Source organism: Pyrgilauda ruficollis, unplaced genomic scaffold (genome assembly GCF_017590135.1).
Source record: "Pyrgilauda ruficollis isolate IOZ18807 unplaced genomic scaffold, ASM1759013v1 scaffold427, whole genome shotgun sequence".
NCBI classification, from domain to species: Eukaryota; Metazoa; Chordata; class Aves; order Passeriformes; family Passeridae; genus Pyrgilauda; species Pyrgilauda ruficollis.
Genome location: NW_024525790.1, coordinates 82461 through 108847, shown reverse-complemented (window position 1 = coordinate 108847; position 26387 = coordinate 82461). Strand labels below are relative to the sequence as shown.

At 45.9% G+C, this 26387-nt stretch overlaps 1 protein-coding gene across 2 annotated transcripts; it reads right to left on the bottom strand.

Moving 5' to 3' along the window:
- Window positions 1-530: 530 nt before the first annotated feature.
- On the bottom strand, window positions 531-25190 carry GON4L (gon-4 like). 2 transcript variants are annotated; one of them, XM_041477976.1, is made up of 19 exons: window positions 24712-25190; window positions 23603-23767; window positions 22305-22501; window positions 19327-19401; window positions 18841-18918; window positions 18393-18488; window positions 18087-18191; window positions 17185-17355; window positions 16284-16476; window positions 14201-14302; window positions 13321-13361; window positions 12366-12469; window positions 8032-8230; window positions 7492-7578; window positions 4775-4943; window positions 4019-4163; window positions 3757-3907; window positions 2782-2898; window positions 531-2253 (listed from the first exon to the last, which is right to left on the bottom strand). In XM_041477976.1, the coding sequence occupies exons 1-19, from the start codon at window positions 24950-24952 to the stop codon at window positions 565-567; spliced, it is 4125 nt and encodes a 1374-aa protein (XP_041333910.1). In that variant the 5' UTR covers window positions 24953-25190; the 3' UTR covers window positions 531-564. The 2 variants fall into 2 exon arrangements, with proteins under 2 accessions (XP_041333910.1, XP_041333909.1); XM_041477975.1 differs by lacking the exons at window positions 18841-18918; window positions 19327-19401; window positions 22305-22501; window positions 23603-23767; window positions 24712-25190 and having other exon boundaries at window positions 17185-17352.
- Between the last annotated feature and the right edge of the window lie 1197 nt (window positions 25191-26387).

Genomic DNA, 26387 nt, shown 5'->3' with positions numbered 1-26387 from the left:
AATTCCCAGAGGGTCCCTGACTCCTCGGGCTGTTAGAGTGATCAGCCCACCCTCCCAGGGGGATTCCAGGGGGATCCCGGGGGGTCCCTGACTCCTCAGGCTGTTAGAGAATAATCAGCCCACCCTCCCAGGGGGGTCTCCAGGGGGTCCCTGACTCCTCAGGCTGTTAGAGAGTGATCAGCCCACCCTCCCAGGGGGATCCCAGGGGGTCCCTGACCCCTCAGGCTGTTAGAGAGTGATCAGCCCACCCTCCCAGGGGGATCCCAGGGGGTTCCAGGGGGTTCCAGGGGGTCCCTGACTCCTCAGGCTGTTAGAGAGTGATCAGCCCACCCTCCCAGGGGTTCCCAGGGGGATGCCAGGGGGGTCCCCAGGAGGTCCCTGACTCCTCAGGCTGTTAGAGAATAATCAGCCCACCCTCCCAGGGGGATCCCAGGGGGTCCCAGGGGGATCCCAGGGGGGTCTCCAGGGGGTCCCTGACTCCTCAGGCTGTTAGAGAATAATCAGCCCACCCTCCCAGGGGGATCCCAGGGGGGTCCCCAGAGGGTCCCTGACTCCACAGCTGTTTCAGGACACCCACAGCTGCCCCTTTTTTAATTCAAGTTTTATCTTTACCTGCAGCTCTGGCACTGACAGAACGGACTCTTCTGAAGCCGACGACATCTCCTCATCCTCATCTTGTGTGAAATCATCAAAATCATCCTCCTCCTCCTCCTCCTGCCCTTCCCTGTCCCCTGCAGCCTCGGGGCCAGCTGGGGTCCCCACGGACTGCCCGTCGATGCTGGAGGAGTCCTCTGGCCTCCCTGGGGGGCTGCTGAACTCTGCCTCCCTCTCGGCTGGGTAAGGCAGGGGTTTTGGGGAGCCTGGGGGCTCCCCCTGGGGAGGGGAGGGCACAGCCTGGCGCTCCTCCTCTCCCTTCTCCTCACAGTGCTCCTTCTTGGGCTCATCCCCGCAGGAACAAGCAGCCTCCACGCTCAGCTCCTGGCCGAGGCCCAGCAGGAACTCCTCCTTCCTTTCAGCACACAACAGATCTCTTTTCTGCACCACGCTGGCTTCTTTGGGAGCATCACCTGAATCTTCAGACTTGATTTCCACCGATTCATCAGGACCTTCCAAGTGAGGCAAGAGCTCCACCACCGGCAGAGGCTCTGCTGTGCTGCCATCCCCCTCTGCCAGCGCCCAGCTGCAGCAGTCACCCTCGTTGCCCTTGTCCCCAGTGTCCCCAAGGGCAGGGCTCGTGCCACACTCCTCCTTTGGGGACAGGCTGGAGCAGGGCACAAAGAGCTCCGGGGGCTCTGCCTTGGGCTCCACCTTGGGAAAAGCAGCCGGAGCAGGGAGCAGGGTCAGCTGCTCCTCCCCTTCACCCCCAGCAGGAGCAGCCAGACCAACGGGGCTGGGAGAGACGATCAGGGACGGGATGGAAGAGGTCACCAGGGGCTGGCTCAGGGGGCAGGGGAAGGTGGAGGGGTTCACCAGCAGCGTCGTGACAGGGATGGCCTGAGCGCCCCGGCCCACGGCCGTGTTCAGGGGCTGGATCATGTTGCAGCCATTGCCGATGTTCAGCACCTTCACCGTGGTGGCAGGGACGGTCAGGATGACGGGGGAGGGCTGGATCAGAGGGGAAGGTTTGATCACCGGGGCACACCTTGTCCCTTTTTTCCTCTGGTAGCCCTTCCGCACGCACGGCTTGCGCGCCTTCATCCCGGCCGCCGTCGGCAGCATCAGCTTGGGCTGGAAAGTCACCTGCTCTGAGGACACCACAGCTGGGGCTACAGCAGCTGGGAAGGCTTGTCTGGAGCTTGGCTGGCCGGTGGGAAGAACACTCTGGAAGTCCAGGGCATCCCCAGCTGCCAGCACGGCCGGCACGCCGAGGGGCGGCGGCGCGGGCTGGATGGGCCGAGGGACGCGGAGCCGCACCCTGCCGGGGGCAGCCTCTGCCTGGGACAGCTTCTGAGCTTTTGGGACACTCAGGGGGCTGGAGCTGGGCTGCACGCAGGGACTGGGACGAATCAGGACAGGCTTCAGAGCTGAAGACCTCTGCCTCCTCCAGGCCCTCCTGGAGAAGCGGTTGCCCAAAGGTTTCAGGGTGAGCACGAGCCCCTTGGGCATCAGCAGAGGGTATTTGTCATCTCCTGCCCTGCCTGGAGTCTCCTTTTCTGGCCCCAAAAGGGCAGATTCTCCATCAGCTGAAGCTGCTGTCTCCTTGGCATCTTCTGCCAGCTGCTTCAGCTCTTCCTGGATGGAGGGCAAGCTTGCCTGAAGGGAGCAAGAATTCGTTATTGGAATTTATTCTTTATCACAGGTTATTTCTGTATTCCCACCTTCACACAGCAGCACTGAAGGCAACAGAGCTTCTTCCACCTGCTTCTTTCTTCTAACTTCTTCCACCTCCTTCTTCAAGCAGGATTTATTTCCTTTAACTACTTTAATAGCACTTTAAACTCATGAGTTGCACTGCAAAGCCTTTAGGAGACTGAGATCCTGAGAAAAAGGTGGGGTTTTTTGCTTTATAAAGGTTGGTTTAGTGAACACAAGATTTTGTAGGAAGGAAAGTTCCCTGTGCAACAGGGGGTGATCAAGAGAAATGGATTTGATGGCATCTGAGTTGTTCCCTTGGGCACAGTCCTGCCCTGACTCACAGCAACGATCCCTGTACCTCCAAAAAAACCCACACAAAAACGAGATCCCCAAGGGAAAAAAAAACCCACAAAACCAAATAAAACCCCCAAACAATGAACCACACAGCAGCAACCCGCAGGCCTGGGCGCAGAGCAGCAGCAATACCTTCAGCCAGAAGGGCAGGCAATGCTCCTCCCTGTCCACTGGAGCTCTCCACTCGTGGGGCTGGATTTCCTCACAGCACTTCACCAGCACCGGCAGCTGCTTCGTCTTCTTGTAGAACTGTGGGGACAGGACACGAGGTCACTGTGCTCGGGGCACCTGCTGGGCTCCCCGCAGTGCTCACGAGAACAAAACCCTTCTTTAGTCAGGTCCCACCCCCAGGAACATGAAAATCAATAATCAAGGCTCAGCAGGAGCTCACTGCCACCCTGGCTGCTCTCACACAGCTTCAGGCAGCTTTCCAGATCAGTTTTGTCTGGCTTTATGCAGGTGTTGTTTTATCTGGTTTTGTTGCTGGCTGCAAACAGAAATTTTGTTTAAATTTTGGAACTTTTGTTTCAGTTTTGCTGCTCAAAAGCTGATTTGGATGAATTTTTATCAGGACCAGTGAGTTTTACCTGGATTCTAAAGAGCCAAATCAGCATCTAAATACTGCTTTGCTGGCTGCAAACAACATTTTTGTTGAAATTTCACTACTCAAAAGCTGATTTGGATGAATTTTTATCAGGACCAGTGAGTTTTACCTGGATTCTAAAGAGCCAAATCAGCATCTAAATACTGCTTTGCTGGCTGCAAACAACATTTTTGTTGAAATTTTGCTGCTCAAAAGCTGATTTGGATGAATTTTTATCAGGACCAGTGAGTTTTACCTGGATTCTAAAGAGCCAAATCAGCATCTAAATACTGCTTTGCTGGCTGCAAACAGAACTTTTGTTTCAATTTTGCTGCTCAAAAGCTGATTTGGATGAATTTTTATCAGGACCACTGAGTTTTACCAGGGCTCTAAGGAACCAATCAGTATCTGAACACCTCCCAAGTGCTTTTATCAAGCCAAATAAAAGGCTAAATCCTCCCTGCTGCCAGAAGATGCCATTTTACCAGAAGGAGAAGAGGAGCAGGGCCACAGCAGCCCCTTACCCTGATGATGTTGTCGGGGGCCCTGTTCATGGTCAGGTTCTTGATCCTCACTGCCAGCTGATGGGCAGTTTTGGTGGGCAGCAGATATTTGCTGATCAGAGGCTTGGGGAACTCCGTCCCTTCAAAATGCTTCAGCCCCAAAGCCAGCAAGCTGCAGAGGGAAAAAAAGGAGGGGAGGAGGTGAGAAAGCTCCCAGGGAGCTGCTGCAGCCCAGAAATTCTCCTTAATTCTCCCCAGTTTGTACAGTAATTAAAGCACCTACTTGTCCTCTGCCTTGGTGAAGACAATCTTGTCTCGGGGAGGGTTTGCTCTCAAGGCACAGATGGGCAGCAGCTCTGGGTACATGAAAACCTTCCTGGTTGCCAAAATCCAGGCCACTTGCTTTGGCAAACAGCAGAATTCGTTTGCTGTGGAAAGAGTTCACGGGGAAGGACAGCTGTGTGTGTGGATGGAGGTTTTCCAAAACTCACTGCCTGAAAACACTGCTTGTTTTAACTGCAACAATAAGAATTCCCTCCTGCTTTTACAATTTGCACATTTCCTAGTTTACATCACCAAAAGGTAAAATTCTTTTCTCCTTCCATCTATTTTTTTTGTTCTGTAGCAAAGCAAAGAACAAGAGGCCAATCTGAGCCCCCCCAGATGAGCCCAGGGGGGACACGAGGCCAGGAGGGGCTTTTAGTATGTTGTAATTAGGAAATAATTAGCTCCTGGTTGGAATGGCAGGAATTAAAACCTCTCTCTATCTATAAAAATAAAAATATTAATATATATAAATATCTCTATAAATATATAAAATATATAATACAATATATAATATAATATAATAGACAATATATAATATGTATTATATATATAATATATTATCTATTATCAATTATAATATATATACAATATATACACACATATTATAACCTGTGAGAGCTGCACTGCCTCACCCTTCACACGAGACTGAAAACCCACTAAAAACCCTTTAAAGCCCCCATTTTTGGGTGAGAACAGGCCACCCCTCCCTTACCACTCTTCACAGCCTTCCTAGGGCTGCAGTCCACGGGCACCTGGGCATGGAAATCCTCCAGGAGCTGCAGGGCCCCCTGCAAGTTGCAGGGCTGGAACATGGTCTGGAATTTGGGGTTCTGGGGCGCCTGGTGCAGGGTGGAGCTGCAGGCAAAGCTGCCCAGCTCGCTCTGCAGAGGCACAAAGGCAGCAGAGGTGCAGAAATCACATCAGCAATGCTCCCCCGAGCCAGCAGCGCACGCACGGCCCGGGGGGCTCAGAGACCGCCCTCCCTCCTGGGCCTTCACCCGGGGTGCACACCAGCAAAGCTGAAACTGTCCTCCCTTCCCATCTTCTCCCCTTCCATCTCTTCCCTTCCCATCTTCTCCCCTTCCATCTCTTCCCTTTCCCATCTTCCTCCCCTTCCATCTCTTCCCTTCCCATCTTTCCCCTTTCCATCTTCTCCTTTCCCATCTTCTCCCCTTCCATCTCTTCCCTTCCCATCTTCTCCCTTTCCATCTCTTCCCTTCCATCTCTTCCCTTCCCATCTCTTCCCTTCCCATCTTCTCCCCTTCCATCTCTTCCCTTCCCATCTTCTCCCTTCCCATCTCTTCCTTTCCCATCTTCTCCTTTCCCATCTTCTCCCTTTCCATCTCTTCCCTTCCATCTCTTCCCTTTCCATCTTCTTCTTTCCCATCTTCTCCTTTCCCATCTTCTCCCCTTCCCTCTTCTCCATTTCCCTCTTCTCCCCTTTCCACCTTTTCCATCTTTTCCCTTCCCATCTTTTCCTCTTTCCATCCTTTCCTTTTCTATCTTTTCCCCTTTCCATCTTTTCCCTTCCCATCTTTTGCCCTTCCATCTTTTCCCTTCTCATATTTTCCTTTTCCATTTTCTCCTTTTCCATCTTTTCCCTTCCCACCTTTTCCTTTTCCATCTTTTCCCCTTCCATCTTTTCCCTTTCCTCTTCTCCCTTTCCATCATTTCCACTTTCCATTTTTTCCTTTTCCATCATTTCCCCTTGCCATCTTTTCCCTTCCCATCTTTTCCCCTTGTCATATTTTCCTTTTCCATTTTCTCCCTTTCCATTTTTTCCTTTTCCATCTTTCCCCTTCCCATCTTTTCCTTTTCCATCTTTTCCCCTTTCCATTTTCTCCCTTTCCATCTTTTCCTTTTCCATCTCTTCCCTTCCCATCTTTTCCATTTTCTCCCTTTCCATCTTTTCCTTTTCCATCATTCCCCTTCCCATCATTTCCTTTTCCATCTTTTCCCCTTCCCATCTTTTCCCCTTCCCTTCTTTTCTTTTTCTATTTTTTCCCTTCCCATTTTCTCCCCTTCCCATCTTCTCTTCCATTTTTCCCCGGGACAGTGGAACTGTTTAATTACTGGAATTCAGTGGAAACTGGGGGGATTACTGAATTATTTCATCAGTGCAAGGTGTCCCTGGTGCTGCACTCAGGTGGAACTGGGCTTTAAGGTCCCTCCCCACCCAAACCACTCTGGCATTCCATCATTTTATTTTATTTTTCACTTCCCAGAATTCCAGAATTCCAATATTTGTCCCATTAAACCCATTATCCATCCCATTAAACTGAAAATAAATGTTCCTTTCCAGAACTTTAGTCCTCAGTTTAATGGAATAAATAAAATAATTTTTCCAAGTGAATAAATGATAAATAAATTAATAACTTCTCAGTTTGCCCAGGCCAATAGTTATCCCATTAAATCCATTATCCATCCCAATATTTATCCCATTAAACTGAAAATTAAGCATTTTTTCCAGAACTTTACTTCTCACTCTAATGGGATTTTCCTTTTCCATTTTCTCCCTTTCCATTTTTTCCTTTTCCATCTTTTCCCTTCCCACCTTTTCCTTTTCCATCATTCCCCTTCCCATCATTTCCTTTTCCATCTTTTCCCCTTCCCATCTTTTCCCCTTCCCTTCTTTTCTTTTTCTATTTTTTCCCTTCCCATTTTTTCCCCTTCCCATCTTCTCTTCCATTTTTCCCCGTGACAGTGGAACTGTTTAATTACTGGAATTCAGTGGAAACTGGGGGGATTACTGAATTATTTCATCAGTGCAAGGTGTCCCTGGTGCTGCACTCAGGTGGAACTGGGCTTTAAGGTCCCTCCCCACCCAAACCACTCTGGCATTCCATCATTTTATTTTATTTTTCACTTCCCAGAATTCCAGAATTCCAATATTTGTCCCATTAAACCCATTATCCATCCCAATATTTATCCCATTAAACTGAAAATCAAGAGTTTTTTCCAAACTTTAGTTCTCAGTTTAATGGGATAAATAAAATAATTCATTTTCCTAAGTGAATAAATGATAAATAAATTAATAACTTCTCAGTTTGCCCAGGCCAATAGTTATCCCCTTAAACCCATTATCCATCCCATTAAACTGAAAATAAATGTTCCTTTCCAGAACTTTAGTCCTCAGTTTAATGGAATAAATAAAATAATTTTTCCAAGTGAATAAATGATAAATAAATTAATAACTTCTCAGTTTGCCCAGGCCAATAGTTATCCCATTAAATCCATTATCCATCCCAATATTTATCCCATTAAACTGAAAATTAAGCATTTTTTCCAGAACTTTACTTCTCACTCTAATGGGATAAATAAAATAATTCATTTTCCTAAGTGAATAAATGATAAATAAATGAATCTTTCTGTGTTTGCCCAGGGAGCAGCAATAATTTGAATTTCTGGCTGATTTGGGGCATTCCTTACCAAAAACATCTGGGTGGTGTTGGCCTCTGAACTCAGAGCAGGGTTGAAGCTTGCCAGGAGATGGATTTGAGTCAGGAGCTGGACGTGCTTGAGGAATAAAACCAGACAAATTTAGGATTTTTTTCACTTTATCACAAATCCAAAGAACTGGAAAGCACAAGCATAAAGGCACAAGAAATATTTCCTGAGCAAAAAAATCTTAAAAGCAACAGAAAACTGAGGGGAAACTTCAATATCCACTTGCAGAAAGTTTATTAACCAAATTTTGAAGGCATCAGCTGTTGGAATCTTTGAGCAATTTCTCACTTTTTGTGCCAAACTCATCACGACCAACACAGAAATTCATTTTTTCCTGCATAAACACATAATTATTTCTTCAGCAACAGTGATTTCAGCTCTCAGATTTCTGAATTTCTACAGATTTACGTGGTGGCAGGAAGAAAAAAAACAAAAAGAATTCAAGCTAGACCAAGAACAATATCCTCAGACAGCAATAAAATGGATAAAAATTGGATTTTTGCAGCATAAAACATTAATTACCTGCTGCATTTGCTGCTGGAGCCTCTTCCTTTGGGCACTGTCCAGGACAAGGCTCTGCAGGGGTTTTTCATTTTGGGATTTGGATTTTTCAGCCTCCTGGGGGGCTTTGATTGAAGATTTTTTAATTCTCAGCTGCTCCAGCTGTTCCTTCACTGTCTGGTGCTGCTTGTTCAGCAAATTGGCCAGAGGCTCCTCAAATCTGGTGGGAAATGGAAGAAAAATGTGATACAGAACAAAAAAAATTACAAAAATGTAATAAATCTCTGATTTGATAATGTTTGTTTAGGACATTCGTGTTCTAAATACATTCAGGTTTATTTATAACATTTTTATTTATTTAGAACAGTTTATTTTTTTATTTACTTAGAACACTATTTATTTTTATTTATTTAGAACTCTATTTTTATTTATTTAGAACTCTATTTATTTTTATTTATTTAGAACACTTTATTTTTATTTATTTAGAACACTATGTTCTAAATACATTCAGGTTTATTTATAACATTTTTATTTATTTAGAACAGTTTATTTTTTTATTTACTTAGAACACTATTTATTTTTATTTATTTAGAACTCTATTTTTATTTATTTAGAACACTGCTTATTATTTTATTTTTATTTATTTAGAACACCTTATTTTTATTTATTATAACATTTTTTATTTATTTAGAACACTGTTTATTGATTTATTTAGAACACTGTTTGCTAATTTATTTTTATTTAGAACATTTTTAATTAATTTTTTTAATTTATTGTTTATTTATTGCTTTAATATTGTTTATTTATTCTACTCCCTGTCTGGTTTGCACAGTTTGGTTTTGCCATCCCTGTACTACTCAACAATAACTCCAGCTGGAAGGTCTCCACAAAGACCACACATTGCCTCAAATCCTGCTACTTTATTAAAAAATTAATTTAAAATATTGAAAAAAATTAAAATATTTACGTTTTAAAATATTTAATTATAGTTTTATGTTATATAATTCTTTTTATATTTAATTATAATTTTATTCTTGAATTATTTTAAATATTTATTTCCCAGCTTTATGCTGAGAACTCTACAGAGATCCTGCAGTAAGAGCAGGAGTTCATGATTTCACTATTAATTATTTGATTTATTTCAGCTGTACCAGTTCACCTGAATTCTGCTGGTGATCAGCTGTACCAGGCCTGAGGTTACTTTATTAATTAATTATTACCCAGTACTATGCTGAGAACTCTACAGAGATCCTACAGAAAGAGCAGAAGGAACTCATGATTATTATTCATTATTTGATTTGATTTTATTAATTTTAGCTGTACCAGTTGATCTGGTTTCTGCTGGTGATCAGCTTCCCTTCTGTACCAACCCTGAGGTTACTTTATTTAAAAATTAATTAATTATTACCCAGCCTGATGCTGAGAACTCTACAGAGATCCTGCAGTAAGAGCAGGAGTTCATGATTTCATTCTTATTAATTATTTTATTTGATTTATTTCAGCTGTACCAGTTAATCTCCTGAATCCTGCTGGTGATCAGCTGTACCAGACCTGAGGTTAATTAATTAATTTTTAAATAAAGTATTACCCAGCCTGATGCTGAGAACTCTACAGAGATCCTGCAGTAAGAGCAGAAGGAATTAATGATTTCATTATTATTCATTACTTTATTTGATTTTATTAATTTTAGCTGTACCAGTTGATCTGGTTTCTGCTGGTGATCAGCTTCCCTTCTGTACCAACCCTGAGGTTACTTTATTTAAAAATTAATTAATTATTACCCAGCCTGATGCTGAGAACTCTACAGAGATCCTGCAGTAAGAGCTGCTCCTGTAGCAGCTCATTATTTCATTCTTATTCATTATTTGATTTGATTTTATGTGATTTATTTTAGCTGTACCAGTTGATCTGGTTTCTGCTGGTGATCAGCTTCCCTTCTGCACCAGCCCTGAGAATTGTTCCATGCTGCTCCTAATTCAAGGTATCATAAAACCAACAATAAATCCAGCAAATAATGATTTTTTTTTTCCTTAAAGAATCCTGCACACAGATAAAACCAGGGAAGAAACCACTGAGAGAAGTGACCCACCAAACAGAATTAATAAAGCCAATATTATCAAAGGCAGATGAGTGGAAATAAAGCACAAAGGTGCCTGGGTTTCAGACTGTGGCTGGTTTTAGAGCTGCTGCTCCCCTCTGGCACTGCTCAGCCCAGAGGGAGCTCCACAAAGCCCAGCTTTGATTTCAGCTCCTTCCCAAACAGACTCAGCTGCACCTCGAGCTGATCTGCCCCACGAAGCAGGAGCCAGCTGCTCTGCAACCTGAGAGAAACCACAGAATTATGGAATGGTTTGGGCTGCAGGAGCCTGAAAATTCATCTCATGCCATCCTCTGCCATGGCAGGGACACCTTCCACCATCCCAGGGTCTCCAAGCTCCAAGCCCTGTCCAGCACTGCCAGGGATGCAGGGCAGCCCCAGCTGCTCTGGGAATTGTGTTTCAATTTATTGAATCCCAAATATCTAAATTTGGTGAGCTCAGGAGTCAGGAGTTAGATCCTCACCCCCCAGTTCAGGTGCAAGGGGATTTTTGGGCAGTGCTCTCACAGAGCCATGCAATGGTTTGGGTTGAAACAGATTTTAAAACTCATCCAGTCCCACAAGCCAGGACATTTTCCACCATCCCAGGGTGCTCCAACCTGTCCAGTCTGGCCTTGGACACTCCCAGGGGCAGCCCCAGCTGCTCTGGGAAATGTTTTGGTGTGTTTAATCCCAAGCATCCAAAGATTATTTAGCTCAGGAGTTTCAGCTCCTCACCCCGTCCCAGTTTAGGTGCAAGGGGATTTTTGATGGGGTCAATGTGCTCACAGAACCACAAAAACCATGGAGTGGTTTGGGTTAAAATACTTTAAAATTCACCCAGTGCCAAGAGCAGGGACATTTTCCACCATCCCAGGTGTCCAGCCTGGCCTTGGGCACCTCCAGGGATGGAGCTGCTTTATCCCTTTCCTCTTTGAGCTGCTGCCATGTATAAACCCAAAAATAACAATCCAAACTTCCCAGACAGGAAACATTCCCAGGCAAGAATTTTCCTTAAGAACGGCCCACACACACCCCAGGTGTTGAATTATTTAATTAAATAGAAGAGAAGGTGACACACTTGGAGCAAGCAGCTCCCCAAGCATCTCCAACAATGTCAGGGCAGCAAGGGAGCCTTGCCACACAAAGAAAATTGAATTTTTCTGCTGTGATGCTGCATCCTCCAGCCACCAGCAGAGTGAGGAGGGGCAGCCACTGAGGTGGGACAATCTCTGCCCAGCTCCTGCAGAGTTTTGATCCCTCACCCAGCAGATCCAGGCTCCCTGCTCATCTCCTGGGAGAATCACCCCTCATTTGTGTCACCTCCTGCCCACTGAGCACTGCCAGGGACAACTTCACATCGTGAGAGGACACAGGAATGGGTTTCAATTAGAAAATGAGAGATGTAAATTAGATTTTTGGGCAGCAATTGATCCCTGTGAGGGTGGAAAGACCCAGGCACAGGCTGCCCATCCCTGGCAGTGCCCAAGGCCAGGCTGGACAGGGTTTGGTGTCCCTGCCATGGCAGAGGTGGAATAAGAGGAGTTTTAATCCTGCCCAGCTCCTGCAGAGTTTTGATCACTCACCCAGCAGATCCAGGCTCCCTGCTCATCTCCTGGGAGAATCACCCCTCATTTGTGTCACCTCCTGCCCACTGAGCACTGCCAGGGACAACTTCACATCGTGAGAGGACACAGGAATGGGTTTCAATTAGAAAATGAGAGATGTAAATTAGATTTTTGGGCAGCAATTGATCCCTGTGAGGGTGGAAAGACCCAGGCACAGGCTGCCCATCCCTGGCAGTGCCCAAGGCCAGGCTGGACAGGGTTTGGTGTCCCTGCCATGGCAGAGGTGGAATAAGAGGAGTTTTCATCTCCATTCCAACCCAATCCATTCCATGATTACAGAGCACAGAGTTTGGGGAAGCAGGGACAGAATTCCCCCCTGCAGATGCTGCTTTTTGGGGCACATTCACACATCTGTATTTTCAGCTGAAACAAAGAACAGCACCAACCTCAGTGCAGGCATTTTTGCTCTTTCTGTCCTTTTTTCATTGCTTTTCATTTTCAGGTGCAAGCAGATTTTCAGGTGACAAGCAGCAAAGCAAACAGTGGCAAACAGAATAAAAAGAATCAACTGAATTGTCCAATCCCACGAAGAAAAATGGCTCAGAGCTTTCAGAACAGCTGCCAGGACAGTTTTTCTCTTTGGTGCTGCCACAGAGGTAAGCAGAGGCTTTTCCTCAGAAGAAATCAGGACAAAACCAAAATTCTCCTACCTGAGGGCCTGGGGGGTGTTAAAATTTGGCCGAGGTTCTGTAACAGCATCTTCATCTTCTGGCCTTTCCTCTTTCATGCTGGAGAAACCCATCTCACCCTGGAACTGGCAGCAGACATGGAGCAAGTCAGGAGGAGAAAGATCAAGGAAGAAATTTACCTTTGGCTAATGATGATGATGATGATCTGCTCAGCACAAGCTTCACTTCAGGAAATCCCTGCAAATCTTCACTTGAGGAAATCCCTACAGAGCTTCACTCCAGGAAATCCCTGCAGAGCTTAACTTTAGGAAATCCCTACAAATCTTCATTTTAGGAAATCCCTACAGAAACCAGAAATCCTTACAGATCTTCACTATAGGAAATCCCTGCAGACAGCTCAGGAAAACCCTACAGAGCTTCACTTCAAGAAATCCTTACAGATCTTCAGGAAACCCTTACAGACCTTCAGGAAATCCCTGCAAATCTTCACTTCAGGAAATCCCTACAGATCTTCATTTCACAGCCCTTCCCTTCAGGAAATCCCTGCAGACCCTCAGGAAATCCCTACAGCTCTTCAGGAAATCCTTACAGACTTTCAGGAAATCCCTACAAATCTTCCCTTCAGGAAATCCCTGCAGACAGCTCAGGAAAACCCTACAGAGCTTCACTTTAGGAAATCCCTACAGATCTTCAGGAAATCCCTACAATCTTCACTTGAGGAAATCCCTGCAAATCTTCACTCCAGGGAATCCCTGCAGACCCTCAGGAAATCCCTGCAGACCTTCAGGAAATCCTTACAGACTTTCAGGAAATCCCTACAAATCTTCCCTTCAGGAAATCCCTGCAGACATTCCCTTTTTAAGGCTGAAAATGCCCCACGTGTGGCAGAGCCCCTGGCACACCCCCAGCCCTGAGCCACCCTTCAGGTGGCACGTCACAAGTGACACTTCAGTGCCACCCTCAGTTCATCACTCACTGTCTCAAACAGCTCCTCCATCAGCTCAGTCACTTCCTTTTCTGCAAGTAAAATTAAAAATTATTATGAAGAAGCTTTTTTTCAAGAAACACTCAGCAATCCTGTCATGATATCAAGTCAGGGAAGGGATTTCTCTCACAAAGGGAAATCCTCCTCCTGCAAACAGGGAACCAAAAAAGAAAAGCCCCTGATAATTCCTTTTTTAATGTTGGGCCCAAAAATAACTTGAGCTGAGATTGTCTGGGTTCTAAAATATCACATAAAAACTCGTTTTCATGATTAAATTTAAAGTTATGTAAATCTGCAGTAAGACCTAAAGCAAGTGTGGCTTTTTGCAGAGACAGAAAATGACATGTTTATAAAACCAAGCTGTGAGGACTTCAAAAATCTAATTAAATTCAATCACAAGGCAAGCATTCAAGTCTGGAGTGCCTGAAGCTTTCAGAAGGTGACACACTTGGAGCAAGCAGCTCCCCAAGCATCTCCAACAATGTCAGGGCAGCAAGGGAGCCTTGCCACACAAAGAAAATTGAATTTTTCTGCTGTGATGCTGCATCCTCCAGCCACCAGCAGAGTGAGGAGGGGCAGCCACTGAGGTGGGACAATCTCTGCCCAGCTCCTGCAGAGTTTTGATCCCTCACCCAGCAGATCCAGGCTCTCTGCTCATCTCCTGGGAGAAATAAAACCTCATTTCAGGTTTTGTTGTCACCTAAATATTGCGCTTCAGGCACAGCAGCTCAGCCCAGATCCTTCCAGGCACTCCCAAAAGCTGATCAAAGCAGCATGGAGATTTTTATTTAATATCCTACACTGCAAAAAAAAATCCTTGCAAGAAAACATTTCCCAAGGAATTACTGCTGCCAGCAGGAGGGGAACTTACTGGTGATCCTCACAGCACGGTCATTCCTGAAATCTTCAGTGTCTGGCTCATCCAGATCTTCCAGGAAATTGTACTCAGGGTCATCATCATCATCAGCTTCATCTACAAAGGAGCAGCCTTTGAGGAGGTCTGGCCAGCACCCTGCCCCAGCAGCAAGGCAGGAGCACAGGCTTGTTCAGAGTCACTGGCAGGGCTGGGATTGCTGCTGGAAATGGGAAATGGATTCATGGAAGCAACAGCAAAGCCTTGCTGCTCTCAAGGGAGCTGCCAGGAGCCTGGGCTGCAGCCATTCCCATTCTTGAGCCTCTGGCATCCGAGTTTCTGCTGAATTTAGGAAGAGTTCACTGCTGGCGTTTCAGTTTCTGGTTTATATTCAATCTGCACAACTTGAGCAAGCAGGAAATGCAGGGGAAAAGAGGCCAGGCCACAGAGCTTGCTCCTGTTTCTTCTCAACAATAAAATAACTGTTTCTACCCCTAAAAAAAACCCCAAAAAGTGAATGTGGCCCAACAAGGAGTACAGCACACTGGGACTGAGGTGCATCAGGGGTTAAACCCACCACTGCCCTTTTGGGTGCCAGTTTTTGTCATATTTACAGGATATTGCATAAATATCTGCAAGTGAGACACCTGAAGTTTAAACAAAGGGCAAGAGGAGAAAAATTGATTGCAAGTCTAATGCAGGGGATTAAATATTAATGGTTATAGACAAAAATAAAATGTATAAATAAAAAACCCCAAAATTTCATATTTACAGGATATTTGCATAAATATTTACAAGTGAGACACCTGAAGTTTAAACAAAGGGGAAGAAGAGGAAAATTGATTGCAGGACTCATGTAGGGGATTAAAAACTGAATGGCTGCAGACAAAAATATCATGTATAAATAAAAAAAAAAGCTTCATATTTACAGGATATTACACAAATATTTACAAGTGAGACTCCTGAAGTTTAAACAAAGGGGAAAATGAGGAAAGATGATTGCAAGACTCATGTAGGGGATTAAAAACTGAATGCCTGCAGACAAAAATATCACATATAAATTTAAAAAAAACAACAAAATTTCATATTTACAGGATATTACATAAATATTTATATGTCAGATATTACACAAATATTTACAAGTGAGACACCTGAAGTTTAAACAAAGGGGAAGATGAGGAAAACTGATTGCAGGACTAATGCAGGGGATTAAAAAATGAATGGTTGCAGACAAAAATATCATGTATAAATAAAAAAACAAAGCTCCAGGCTTTCAACAAACAATCAGGGAATGGTTTGGGTGGGAAGGAACCTGGGAACACAAGTCCTGCTGATAGTACAGGGATAAAATGTTTCTAAAATCAAATTTGGGGAGCTAGAAAGAAATTTAGGCTGAGTAGGCCCTGGGAAATGTTAGGGCTTGGGTTTGCCAGGTCATGTGAGACTGCACCTGTGGAACCAGAATATGATAAATTATTTAATTGTTAGATGGGATGATTGCTTAGTAATTAGATGTAATTGTTGTTTAATCATAAGAAGAATCATGAGAAATTATGTTCAAGGGTTTTGAGTGGGATCATGAGAAATCCATCCTTGAAATCAATAGAACAATGCAAATTTAATAATTAATTAATAATGAATAATAAATAATAATTAAAATTAAAGAACAACTGAGGCAGCTGGGGGTGTTTAGCCTGGAGGAAAGGAGACTCAGGGGTGACCTCATCACTCCCAGCAAGTTCTTGGAAAATTGCTGGCAGTGGTCTTATTTAAAACAAAGGAAATTTAGGCTGGACATTAAGAGAAAGTTTTTGATGGAAAGAAAATTCTGGAATTGTCTGCCCAGGGAGGCAGTGGTCTTATTTAAAACAAAGGAAATTTAGGCTGGACATTAAGAGAAAGTTTTTGATGGAAAGAAAATTCTGGAATTGTCTGCCCAGGCAGGTGGTGCAGCCACCATCCCCGGACGCTTCTAAACAAAGCCTGGACGCGATTAACCAAAGATCAAAAAATTCCAAAAAAAAACCCCAAACCCAACTGAAACAAAGCCTGGAGGTGGCAATTTGAACCCAAACGAAGCGGGGCTTTCCAGAGCAGGTACCTTCGTTGTCCACATCATCATCCATGAGCCCCCTGAGCCACCTGGCCCAGTGCTCGTCGTCGCCCGCGCTGGGCTCGTACATGTCGGGGGTGATGTCGGGCGCGCGCAGCTCGGCCTCCAGCTGCCCCAGGGGCACGTCCTTCAGGGGCCTCTTGGAGCGGGTCCTGAAGGCAATCAGGCTGTCCTCCAGGGGCTGCAGGGAAAAAGCAGCGTTCCTGGCATGGTCAGTGTAGGGAAAAGGACAAAGCGGCAGCAGAAGGTCAGAGAGGGAACACCGGGGGAAACACCAGAACGGCCCGGGGAAAAACGAGATAGCCCTCGCAGAAGGGCCCAGGAAAAAGCCCAGAAAGTCCTAGGAAAAGCCCAGAACGTCCCAGGAAAAAGCCCAGAACGTCCCAGGAAACAGCCCAGAACAAACCCCAGAAAGTCCCAGGAAAAAGCCCAGAAAGTCCCAGGAAAAAGCCCAGAAAGTCCCAGGAAAAAGCCCAGAATGTTGCAGGAAAAAGCCCAGAAAGTCCCAGGAAAAAGCCCAGAACGTCCCTCCAGAAAGTCACAGAAAAAGCCCAGAATGTCGCAGGAAAAAACCCAGAACATCCCAGCAAAAACCCCAGAACGTCCCAGAAAAAAAGCTCAGAATGTCCCAGGAAAAACCCCAGAACATCCCAGGAAAAAAACCCAGAACATCCCAGCAAAAAAACCCAGAACATCCCAGAAAAAAAACCCCAGAACGTCCCAGAAAAAAAGCTCAGAACATCCCAGGAAAAAAGCCCAGAATGTCCCAGAAAAAAAGAGAAAAAAAGCCCAGAAGAAAAAAAAATTAAAAAGAAAAACAAAAACCACCTGAAAACCCCAGAAATTCCCCTCCTCTCCATAAAACTGTCCCCAGGAAAGGCAGCAGCACCTGGTAGGAGTCCATGCAGACAGGGCTGGAGGCCAGCTCCTCATCCACGGCGTGCAGCTTCTCCATGAAGGTGCTGTCCTTGCTCTGCGGGGGCTTGGGGGGTGGTGGGGGTCCCATGGGAACCACTTCTGCACTGATGTGTCTAACAACAGGAGGGGTGACCTTCTCCTGCTGAGGAAAAAGGTTAAAAGGTTTTATTCTGGACAGGTCATTCCAAGGACAGAGTGAATTTGGTTTTCTGCTTGGGGAGAAATGGGAGAGTTGGTCTCTTGAGTGGTCAGAAATGGGAGAAATGCTTCCCAGAAGGATGTGGAATTTTCCTAATTACATTCATACGTTTATTTTAATTCACACAATTACATCACATCCTAATCACTTTGCTTTTCAGGAAGTACAAAGAAATATGAAGATTTTCTGGAGACATTTGGAAGATCTGAGTATCAATCTCAGCATTATCAGAGTTGATAAAGCTGAACACCAATTATTGTGGCAGAATCCTCCCAGAAACAAACTGATGGTGAGCAGGATGTGGAAATATCAGTAAAATATTGCTGGTTTTGATGCCATGTCACTTCCCAGGGGTTTCTGATTCTTCTTTGCTGATCCCTGGCCTGCACCTCCCCCTGCCTTGATGCTTTCATCAAACTGATTTCTGCTGCTAAGCCAAGCACAGGAAGCCATGCTCTGCACTCCTCAGACATTACCAGAAAAATAATCATTATCTAAAGAACTGACAACAGTTTCCATGCCCACAGCTTTATTTTAGAGTCAGCCCTTCTGCAAGGGAACGTGGCAGTGGGACCCTAAACCCACTGGCAGCTGGAATGTCCCCCAACTTCAGGAATTGATTTTTTGGGGGGTTTGGATGGATAAATAGGAAGAGCTGTTTGCTGCAGCTTTACCTCACAGAGGGTCCCTCCCTCCTCATCGGAGGAACGCCTGGTCCTGGACCTCTTGGCTCCACGAGGAGAAGAAGCTGTGCTCTCCACGTCGCTCTCCAGCAAGCTCTGCAGGGCAAGAGGTGCAAAACCCTCTCCAAAACCATCCTGCCACAACCAGCAACTGCTCCAAACAACATTTCAGAGACTCTCTTCCAGCCAAACGAGTGGAGCACTGGAGGATGATTGCTGGAGGATTTACAAGTGTCCGTGTGTTAAAATAAATGGTGTTTTGCTGCCCCAGACACAGAAGACACAAACTGGATTTACCTCTTCTGCAGTCTCATCCTCCTCTTCATCATCAGGCTGGTATTCTTCATCAGAGGAATCATCTTCCTCCAGAGGGATGTCCACAAACTGAGGGGGCTGCACACAGGAGAAAGAGGGTGAGCACAGTCAGAGCAAGTGTTTCAAAAGGAGGAAACACCCTGAAGCTCAGAAAGGAAATCCTGAAGAAAGCAAAGAAATAAATTACTGAAAGACTGGCAAAGGAAAGCAAGGGGGAAAAAAGCCTAGGGGAAAAAAATCCAGAAAAAATCCAGAAAAAAAAAAAAAAAAAAAAAAAAAAAAAAAAAAAAAAAGAAAAAAACTGGGCTCCTCTGGTGAAGAACCTTCCCTGCACCCAGCCCAAAGCTCCCTGGGCTCCTCTGGTGAAGAACCTTCCCTGCACCCAGCCCAAAGCTCCCTGCACAGCTCCAGCCCTGCCCTGGGTGCTGGCCCTGGCACTCAGAGCAGATTTACTCACCCCTCCTTTCTCCACCACCTCTTTCAGCTTGGAACGAGTCATTTTGGGCTCCTGAAAACAAAATAACAGCATTAAATTCAGTCCTTTCCTTAAGGACAGGCTTTTCCCCAGCAGCTCTTCACTGTTAGTAAAGTTACCATGAGTAAAGTTTAGCTTACTATGAAGCTTTTCTCTTTTTTAAAATTCATTACCTTTATATTCACTGCCTTTAAATTAATTACCTTTCAGACATCACCAGTGTGACCTCAGCAATAACTCCTCCTATTTCTGTTTCATAATTTACTACTCACTTCATCCAGGTGGCAAATCTGATAACGAAACCTAATTACTCTAAAGAGTTTTTATAAATTTTATAAATTCCTTTTTTGTTCTACCTCTTCTCCCCACATTCCCATTATGGCCCAGGAAGGCATTTGGAACAACAAAAATAAAACAAACTTGAGCAAGATTTTGACTTACAAACAAAGGAATATCTTCTGTCTCACTGATGGCTGCTTTCACCATGGCCACCACGTGTTCATTTGTGATCACCTCCTAAAGGAACACACAAAACCAGGATGTTTAGCAAAGAGAAACAGACAAAACAACAAATGTTGGAATAAACTACCTGGAAATACGATGGGGAAACACTCAGTGTACAACAGGCTTTGTAATTACACTGCAGGAAAATGATTGTTCAGAGATCAGACAGTAAAATTTAAATTAATTCATTTTAAAATAAATTCATTAATTATTGTTTTAATGTAAATAAATTAAGTAATTTAAAATCTAAATCACAGCAGTGATTCAAACATTTGCACCACATTCTCTGTGAATGCTTCCCAGCAGGGAGAAAGAAAATAATCAAAACAAAAGCCCAGACCAGTTTCCCTGGTATCAGTAACCAGTCAAATGTGCTGATCCCAGCCACAGGAGGAATGCTGCTGTGGAGCTGCAAGAGAAAACCTCAATCTTGATTACACTCCAATCTTTCAGCACTCACAGGCTCCCAAATCTCTGGAGAAAGTCTGGATGCTTTCCAGTGTGGAATATGTGAATCTATGGAAAAAGTCTGGAATAATTTCCAATGTGGAATATGTGAATCTACGGAGAAAGTCTGGAATACTTTTCAGTGTGGAGTATGTGAATCTCTGGAGGAAGTATGGAATAATATCCAGTATGAATTATGTGAATCTCTGGAGGAAGTCTGGAATAATATCCAGTGTGGAATGTGTGAATCTATGGAGAAAATATGGAATGATATCCAGTATGGAATATGTGAATCTATGGAGAAAGTCTGGAATAATATCCAGTATGAATTATGTGAATCTATGGAGGAAGTCTGGAATAATATCCAGTATGAATTATGTGAATCTCTGGAGGAAGTCTGGAATAATATCCAGTGTGGAATGTGTGAATCTATGGAGAAAGTCTGGAATGATATCCAGTATGAATTATGTGAATCTATGGAGAAAGTCTGGAATAATATCCAGTATGGATTATGTGAATCTATGGAGAAAGTATGGAATAATATCCAGTATGAATTATGTGAATCTATGGAGGAAGTCTGGAATAATATCCAGTATGAATTATGTGAATCTATGGAGAAAGTCTGGAATGATATCCAGTATGAATTATGTGAATCTATGGAGAAAGTCTGGAATGATATCCAGTGTGGAATGTGTGAATTTATGGAGGAAGTATGGAATGATATCCAGTATGGAATATGTGAACCCCTGGAGAAAGTCTGGAATAATATCCAGTATGGAATATGTAAACCTCTGGAACACTTTCCAGTATGGAATATGTGAATCTCTGGAGGAAGTCTGGAATAATATCCAGTCTTTAAAACATTTCACTGCTGCATTCCAGAAAATTTGGGAGGAACAGGGGAAGGCAGGAGAGAATCCAATCCCATTTTCTGCTTGCCCCACGAGGCTCCAGGGAAGGCAGGTGGCTCTGAGGGACCTCCAGTCCCCCCCCCAGCAGCACATGACAGAGAAATTAATTAATTTGGGGCACTTGCACAGAATCCACTGGTGAATCTGCCTGGAAGAGCCATGGAAGTGCCCAGGCTGTCTGCCACAAAAAGGGAAAGTGTCTGAGATTACCTGGATTTGAACAGTTCTGGCTGCAGGGAAAAGAAAATTTTGATTTTTGATAAATACTATTGCTCTCCAGATCATATTTTGGGATGAACTGAAAAGACTCAAGAGAGGTGCAGAGTTAGAGATTCACTCCAAAGCCGTGACAGCACAAATATTCTGCTGGCAGCTCCTCTCTGAGGTTTGTGTGATGGACATTAACTCAGAGTGATGCATTTCTGTCAGCACCACTAGAATTCCACCAGAATTTCATGAGGAAACAGCTCGTTCAAAAAAGGAAACAGAGCTCACAGCCTACACCTGCTCACGTGGGCCCAGGAGGATCATTTCAATTCAGTTATTCCTGCTGCAGCTGCTCAGGAAAAGCAGGAGAGGCCCAACAGCTGCAGGCAAAGCAGGCTCCAGGTGGGTGGCAGGGACACCAGCAGCCCCCAGCCTCACAGGTTCAGTCACTGGATTCCCTCTGGACAGGTTTATTGGCAGGGATCAGGATGTGGGGGGCTTTTTTGGCTTCCTTTTGCTGCCTCTGTTGAGCACTTGAGATGGTATTTCATGCTCAGACTCGGGTGTTTATTATTTTTTACCTGTGTTACAGTCTCACAGCTGTCAGTTCTGCAGCCTTTCATCAACCAGGCACAAAATGGTTAACTAGCTCTTGTTACAAGGTCTTTTAAGGCTCAACTATCCAGTTAAGGGATGACACCTACATTATTTTCACTTTTAAGCCAATAACTGATCACTCAAAGTCCACAGGGTGGACTTTTCTGTCCAATTACAAAATACCACCCAAACCCATGGAGAAGGAGAAGGGGAGGAAGAAGAAGAAGGAGAACCAGAAGAAAGAACCAGAAGGAGGAGAAGGAACCAGAAAGAGGAGAAGGAGAAGAAAGAATCAGAAGGAGAAGAAAGAACCAGAAGAAGAAGAAAGAACCAGAAGGAGAAGAAGAAAGAACCAGAAAGAACCAGAAGGAGAAGAAGAAAGAACCAGAAGGAACCAGAAAGAGAAGAAGGAACCAGAAGGAGAAGAAGGAACCAGAAGAAGAACCAGCCTCCACCCTAAACCCTCCATCTTGCTTCATATTTATGTCTATATTCTAAAACCCCAAACCCTAAGTTTCCCCCCTGTGACATTCCACCCTTCTAATCAAACTCCACACCCACAACCCCAGTGCCATCACTCGATTTTGGAAGCCTTCTCCACGGCCTCAGCTCAAATGCAGTGCTCTCCTGGGAGCCAGAGTCTGTCAGCACAGAAAGTCTCAACTCCTCAGCATCCAGAACTCCAGGCAAGGATTCTGCTGAGCAAGACAGAGGAGCCCAAGGGCCAGCAGCCCTGCCCAGTGCCCCACTCACGTGCAGGATGTTCCTGACGTTGACCACGGTCAGGTTGTGCTGCTTGGCTCCATCCTCCAGGGTGCGGTCCAGGGACTCGTCCAGTTTGATGTCACAGGACAAGGAGCCCTCTTCTTCCTGGCTTTTCCCTTCTCTCTTGCGTTTGGTTGCCTTCCTCCTCCTCTTCCTCCTCTCCACGTCCTCCCCGTCCTGCTCCTCTGAAAATCACCAGAAATGGAATCTAAAAACCTCGGCTGCTTCGCGTCCAGCCCGTGGTGAGAGGATGAGCTTGGAATAAACACAAACCAGAATTCTGCAGAAAACTTGCAAAGATTCCCCTTGCAAGACTCTCCTTGCACAGATTCTCCTTGCAATGATTCCTTTTGCAAGATTCTTCTTGCACAGGTTCTCCTTGCAAAGGTTCCCCTTGCAAGATTCTTCTTGCAAAGACTCCCCTTGCAAAGGTTCTCCTTGCAAAGATTCCCCTTGCAAGATACTTCTTGCAAAAAATTCTGCTTGCACAGGCTCTCCTTGCAAGATTCCTGCAAAAATTCCCCTTTCAAGACTCTCCTTGCACAGATTCTCCTTGCAAGATTCTCCTTGCAGGACCCTCCTTGCAAATAATCCCCTTGGAAGACCCTTCTTGCAAAGGTTCTTGCAAGACCTTTCTTGCAAAGGTTCTCCTTGCACAGACTCTCCATGCAAAGATTCCCCTTGCAAAAATTCTTCTTGCACAGATTCCCCTTGCAGGACCCTCCTTGCAAAGGTTCTCCTTGCAAAAATTCTCCTGCAAAATTCCTGCCAGAAACATGAGAACTTCCCTCAGCTGATGCAAGAGCACCCAAACAGAAACAGCCACGAGAGCTACAAAGTCTTGTGAGTGATGGATTCCAGTTCTGCAGGGCCTGAGTTACTCGAGCACATCAAGGTCATGCAGCTGCCACCTCCTCCAGAATGATTTCTAAAATGGCCTCAGCATCCTTTTTACACCTTTAATAATGCTGTAAACTCCAGGTACCACACAGCAAGAACAGTTTCCAGGACTTAAAAAGTGTTTTCCTGCTTTGTTGACTCTGAGAAAGAAAAGAATCTCCATTTTCTCTGAAGCAGAGCAGGGATTTTTTAGTAGCCAAAAACTGCAGAGATCAACTCCAGCAAGTTCCACTGAATTATGGAGCACAAGATGAAAATTAAAAAAAAACCCTGCACCTACACAGCCCCCACCATCTTCACAATTCCAGAGTTTGCTGTATCAGTCAGATTCATCCAAACCAGCCCCAAACCCAAATTTTCCTCATCACTCTGCTGGGAGCACTCACCAGCTCTGGAGCTCTTTGGTGGCTTCATGGTGGTGGGATTTCTGGCAGCAGAAACCTGCAGGGAGCTTCTCCCTGGAGACTCTGGCACTGCAGCAGGGTTTTCACCTGGATACAGATCCCTCTGAGAGCTCACTTCCACCTCTGTGTACAGCTTGGGGATTTTCCCTGCAAACAGAACACCCAGCTGCAGGCAGACACACCAGAGCAACGACAACACACCAAAGTGTGTGCTCCACCTTATAAATTAATTTCCCATTGCATTTGCCATTCAAACACATCAAACCACCATCAGCCATAGGTGTGATGCAGCTCCATCCTGCTGGAAACAGCCCCTCTAAATTAATTTTTCATTCATTTCTCATTCAAACACATCAAACCAACATCACCCATAGGTGTGATGCAGCTGCACAGGGCAGCAGCAGCCCCCTCCTGCTGGAAACAGCCCCCCTAAATTAATTTATTCATTTCCCATTGCATTTGCCATTCAAACACATCAAACCAACATCAGCACAGGTGTGATGCAGCTCCATCCTGCTATAAACAGCCCCCCTATATTAATTAATTTATTTCCCACTGTATTTCCCAATCAAGCACATCAAACCAACATCAGCACAGGGCAGCAGCAGCTCCATCCTGCTGGAAACAGTCTCTTGCCAGTGGCTCTGGGCAGAGCTGGGACACACTGGGACATACGGGGACAGACAGAGGGACACAGGAACAGCCAGGGACACTCACGGACACCCAAGGACACTCAGAGTCCACCAGAGCCCCCCGGTTCCCAGGGCTGGCCCCTCTCAGCTGAGCAGCCCCAGCTCCCTCAGCCTGTCCCTGTGACAGACATGCTCCAGTCCCCGGCCTCACGGGGGCTAAGAAACACCCAGGGAGCCTTTCCCACACAATCCCAGAACGGTTCGTGTGGGGAGGGAACACAAATCCCATCCCAGCCCTGCCACGGCAGGGACACCTTCCACCGCCCAACCCCGCCTGGACACTGCCCGGCATGAGAAAACAGCGGGAAAACCTCATTTTCACTTTAATCTGTAACACCTCCTGAGGGAGAAAAAATAAAAACCAAACCAAAACAAACACAGACCCGCCCCTCCCGGTACCTTCCGCCGCCGCCGGGCTGCCGGGCCCCGCGGGGAGCTCCTGCCCGGGGCTCGGGGCCGCTCTGCCGGGGGTTTTCCTCCCGCTCTTCGGCGAGGCCTCCCCGGGCCCTCTCCCCGCGGGCCTGGCGGAGCCGCCTCCATCGGGCAGCTCCGCGTCCTCCCCGCGCTCCCGCGGGCTCGGCGGCCCCGCCGCCGCCGCTCTGCGCTTCTTGCAGGGCAGCATCTTCAGCGCCAGCGCCATGGCGGCTCCGCGGCCGCGCCGGTGCCGCTCCGGGCCCGCTCGGGCCGCCCGGTGCCGCTGAGGGCCCGCCCGGTGCCGCCGGTGCCGCTGAGGGCCGCCCGCCGTCCAGGAAGCGGAAGCGCCCCGCGCTCGCCCCGCGCATGCGCGACCGGGGCCGGTCCCTGAGGGGGTCCCGGTGAGGCGGGGCCGGGGTGGGGGGGGCACCGAGCGCGGTCACCGCCATCTTCGCTGGGCGCCGCCGCCGGGGCCCGCCGCGGCCCGTCACACAGGTTTGGGATGGTTTTGGGGCAGAAAACTGCTGAGGTTTAGGATGTTTTTGGGACAGAAAACCACTGAGGTTTGGGATGGTTTTGGGGCTCAGAAACGCTTGGTTTGGGATGGTTTTGGGGCAGAAAACCGCTGGGTTTGGGATGGTTTTGGGGCAGAAAACCGCTGAGGTTTGGGATGGTTTTGGGGCAGAAAACTGCTGGGTTTGGGATGGTTTTGAGACCCAGAACCACTGGGTTTGGGATGGTTTTGGGGCAGAACACTGTTGAGGTTTGGGATGGTTTTGGGGCCCAGAACCATTAGGGTTTGGTTTCAGCCAGGACAAGGGGAATTGTGAGTAACTGAGGCATGAACAAGCACTGGATGAGACGATATTCAGGGTTGAAATAATATTCGGAGTTGAAATAGTTTTTAGATTTATGGTAATTCAGTGAGAGAAAAGATTTATTTGGTGCTTTCTGGGTGCTGCTTCTGTAATTGTCCCATCAGAGGTGCAAGTGTTGATCCTGTGAGGACACAATAGGAACAAAACACACACCAAGAATGAGAATAAAAGAATGAGAATAAGAATAAGAATGGGGTTTCAGCATTTTTTTACACATCCACCAAATTCTTCTAAGCTGAGTTGTCTCCAATAAAGATCATTTGCCTCATATCAAAGAGGGAACATTAAATAACAAACTGAAGTTGGGTTTTTGGGGCGGTGTTTTGTCAATATTACGAATTTTTCTTGCTTTATTTAACTCAATCCCAGGCTCTGCAGTGAGACCTGGGACAGGTTTCTCTGTGGACTCAGCCAGAGATTCCAGCTGCAGGTCAGAAGGGTTTCTGTCTAGCTAAAAATGGTTTTTCCAGTTTTGGGAGCAGGCAAAATAATTTTCCCTGGGTCTGTCAGGTGCTCAGCTTACAGCCTGTTAGCCTCAGTAAATGGTGATGTGGGAAGAACAGAGAAAATCCAAACTCATGGTGCTCTCTGCAGCTTCAAGGATGAGGTTAGAAGATTATTTCCTCCTGACTGTGGTACAGAATGAAGAGGAAAACGAGCCAAGTTTACATTTTTTAAAATCAGCTGTCTCATTTGGGTGCTGCCACGATTGTCATGCCAAGGGTTTTTGGTAAGGGAGTGATTTGGACAATTTGTGGAAGAAATAAAGATAGGGTTAGAGGG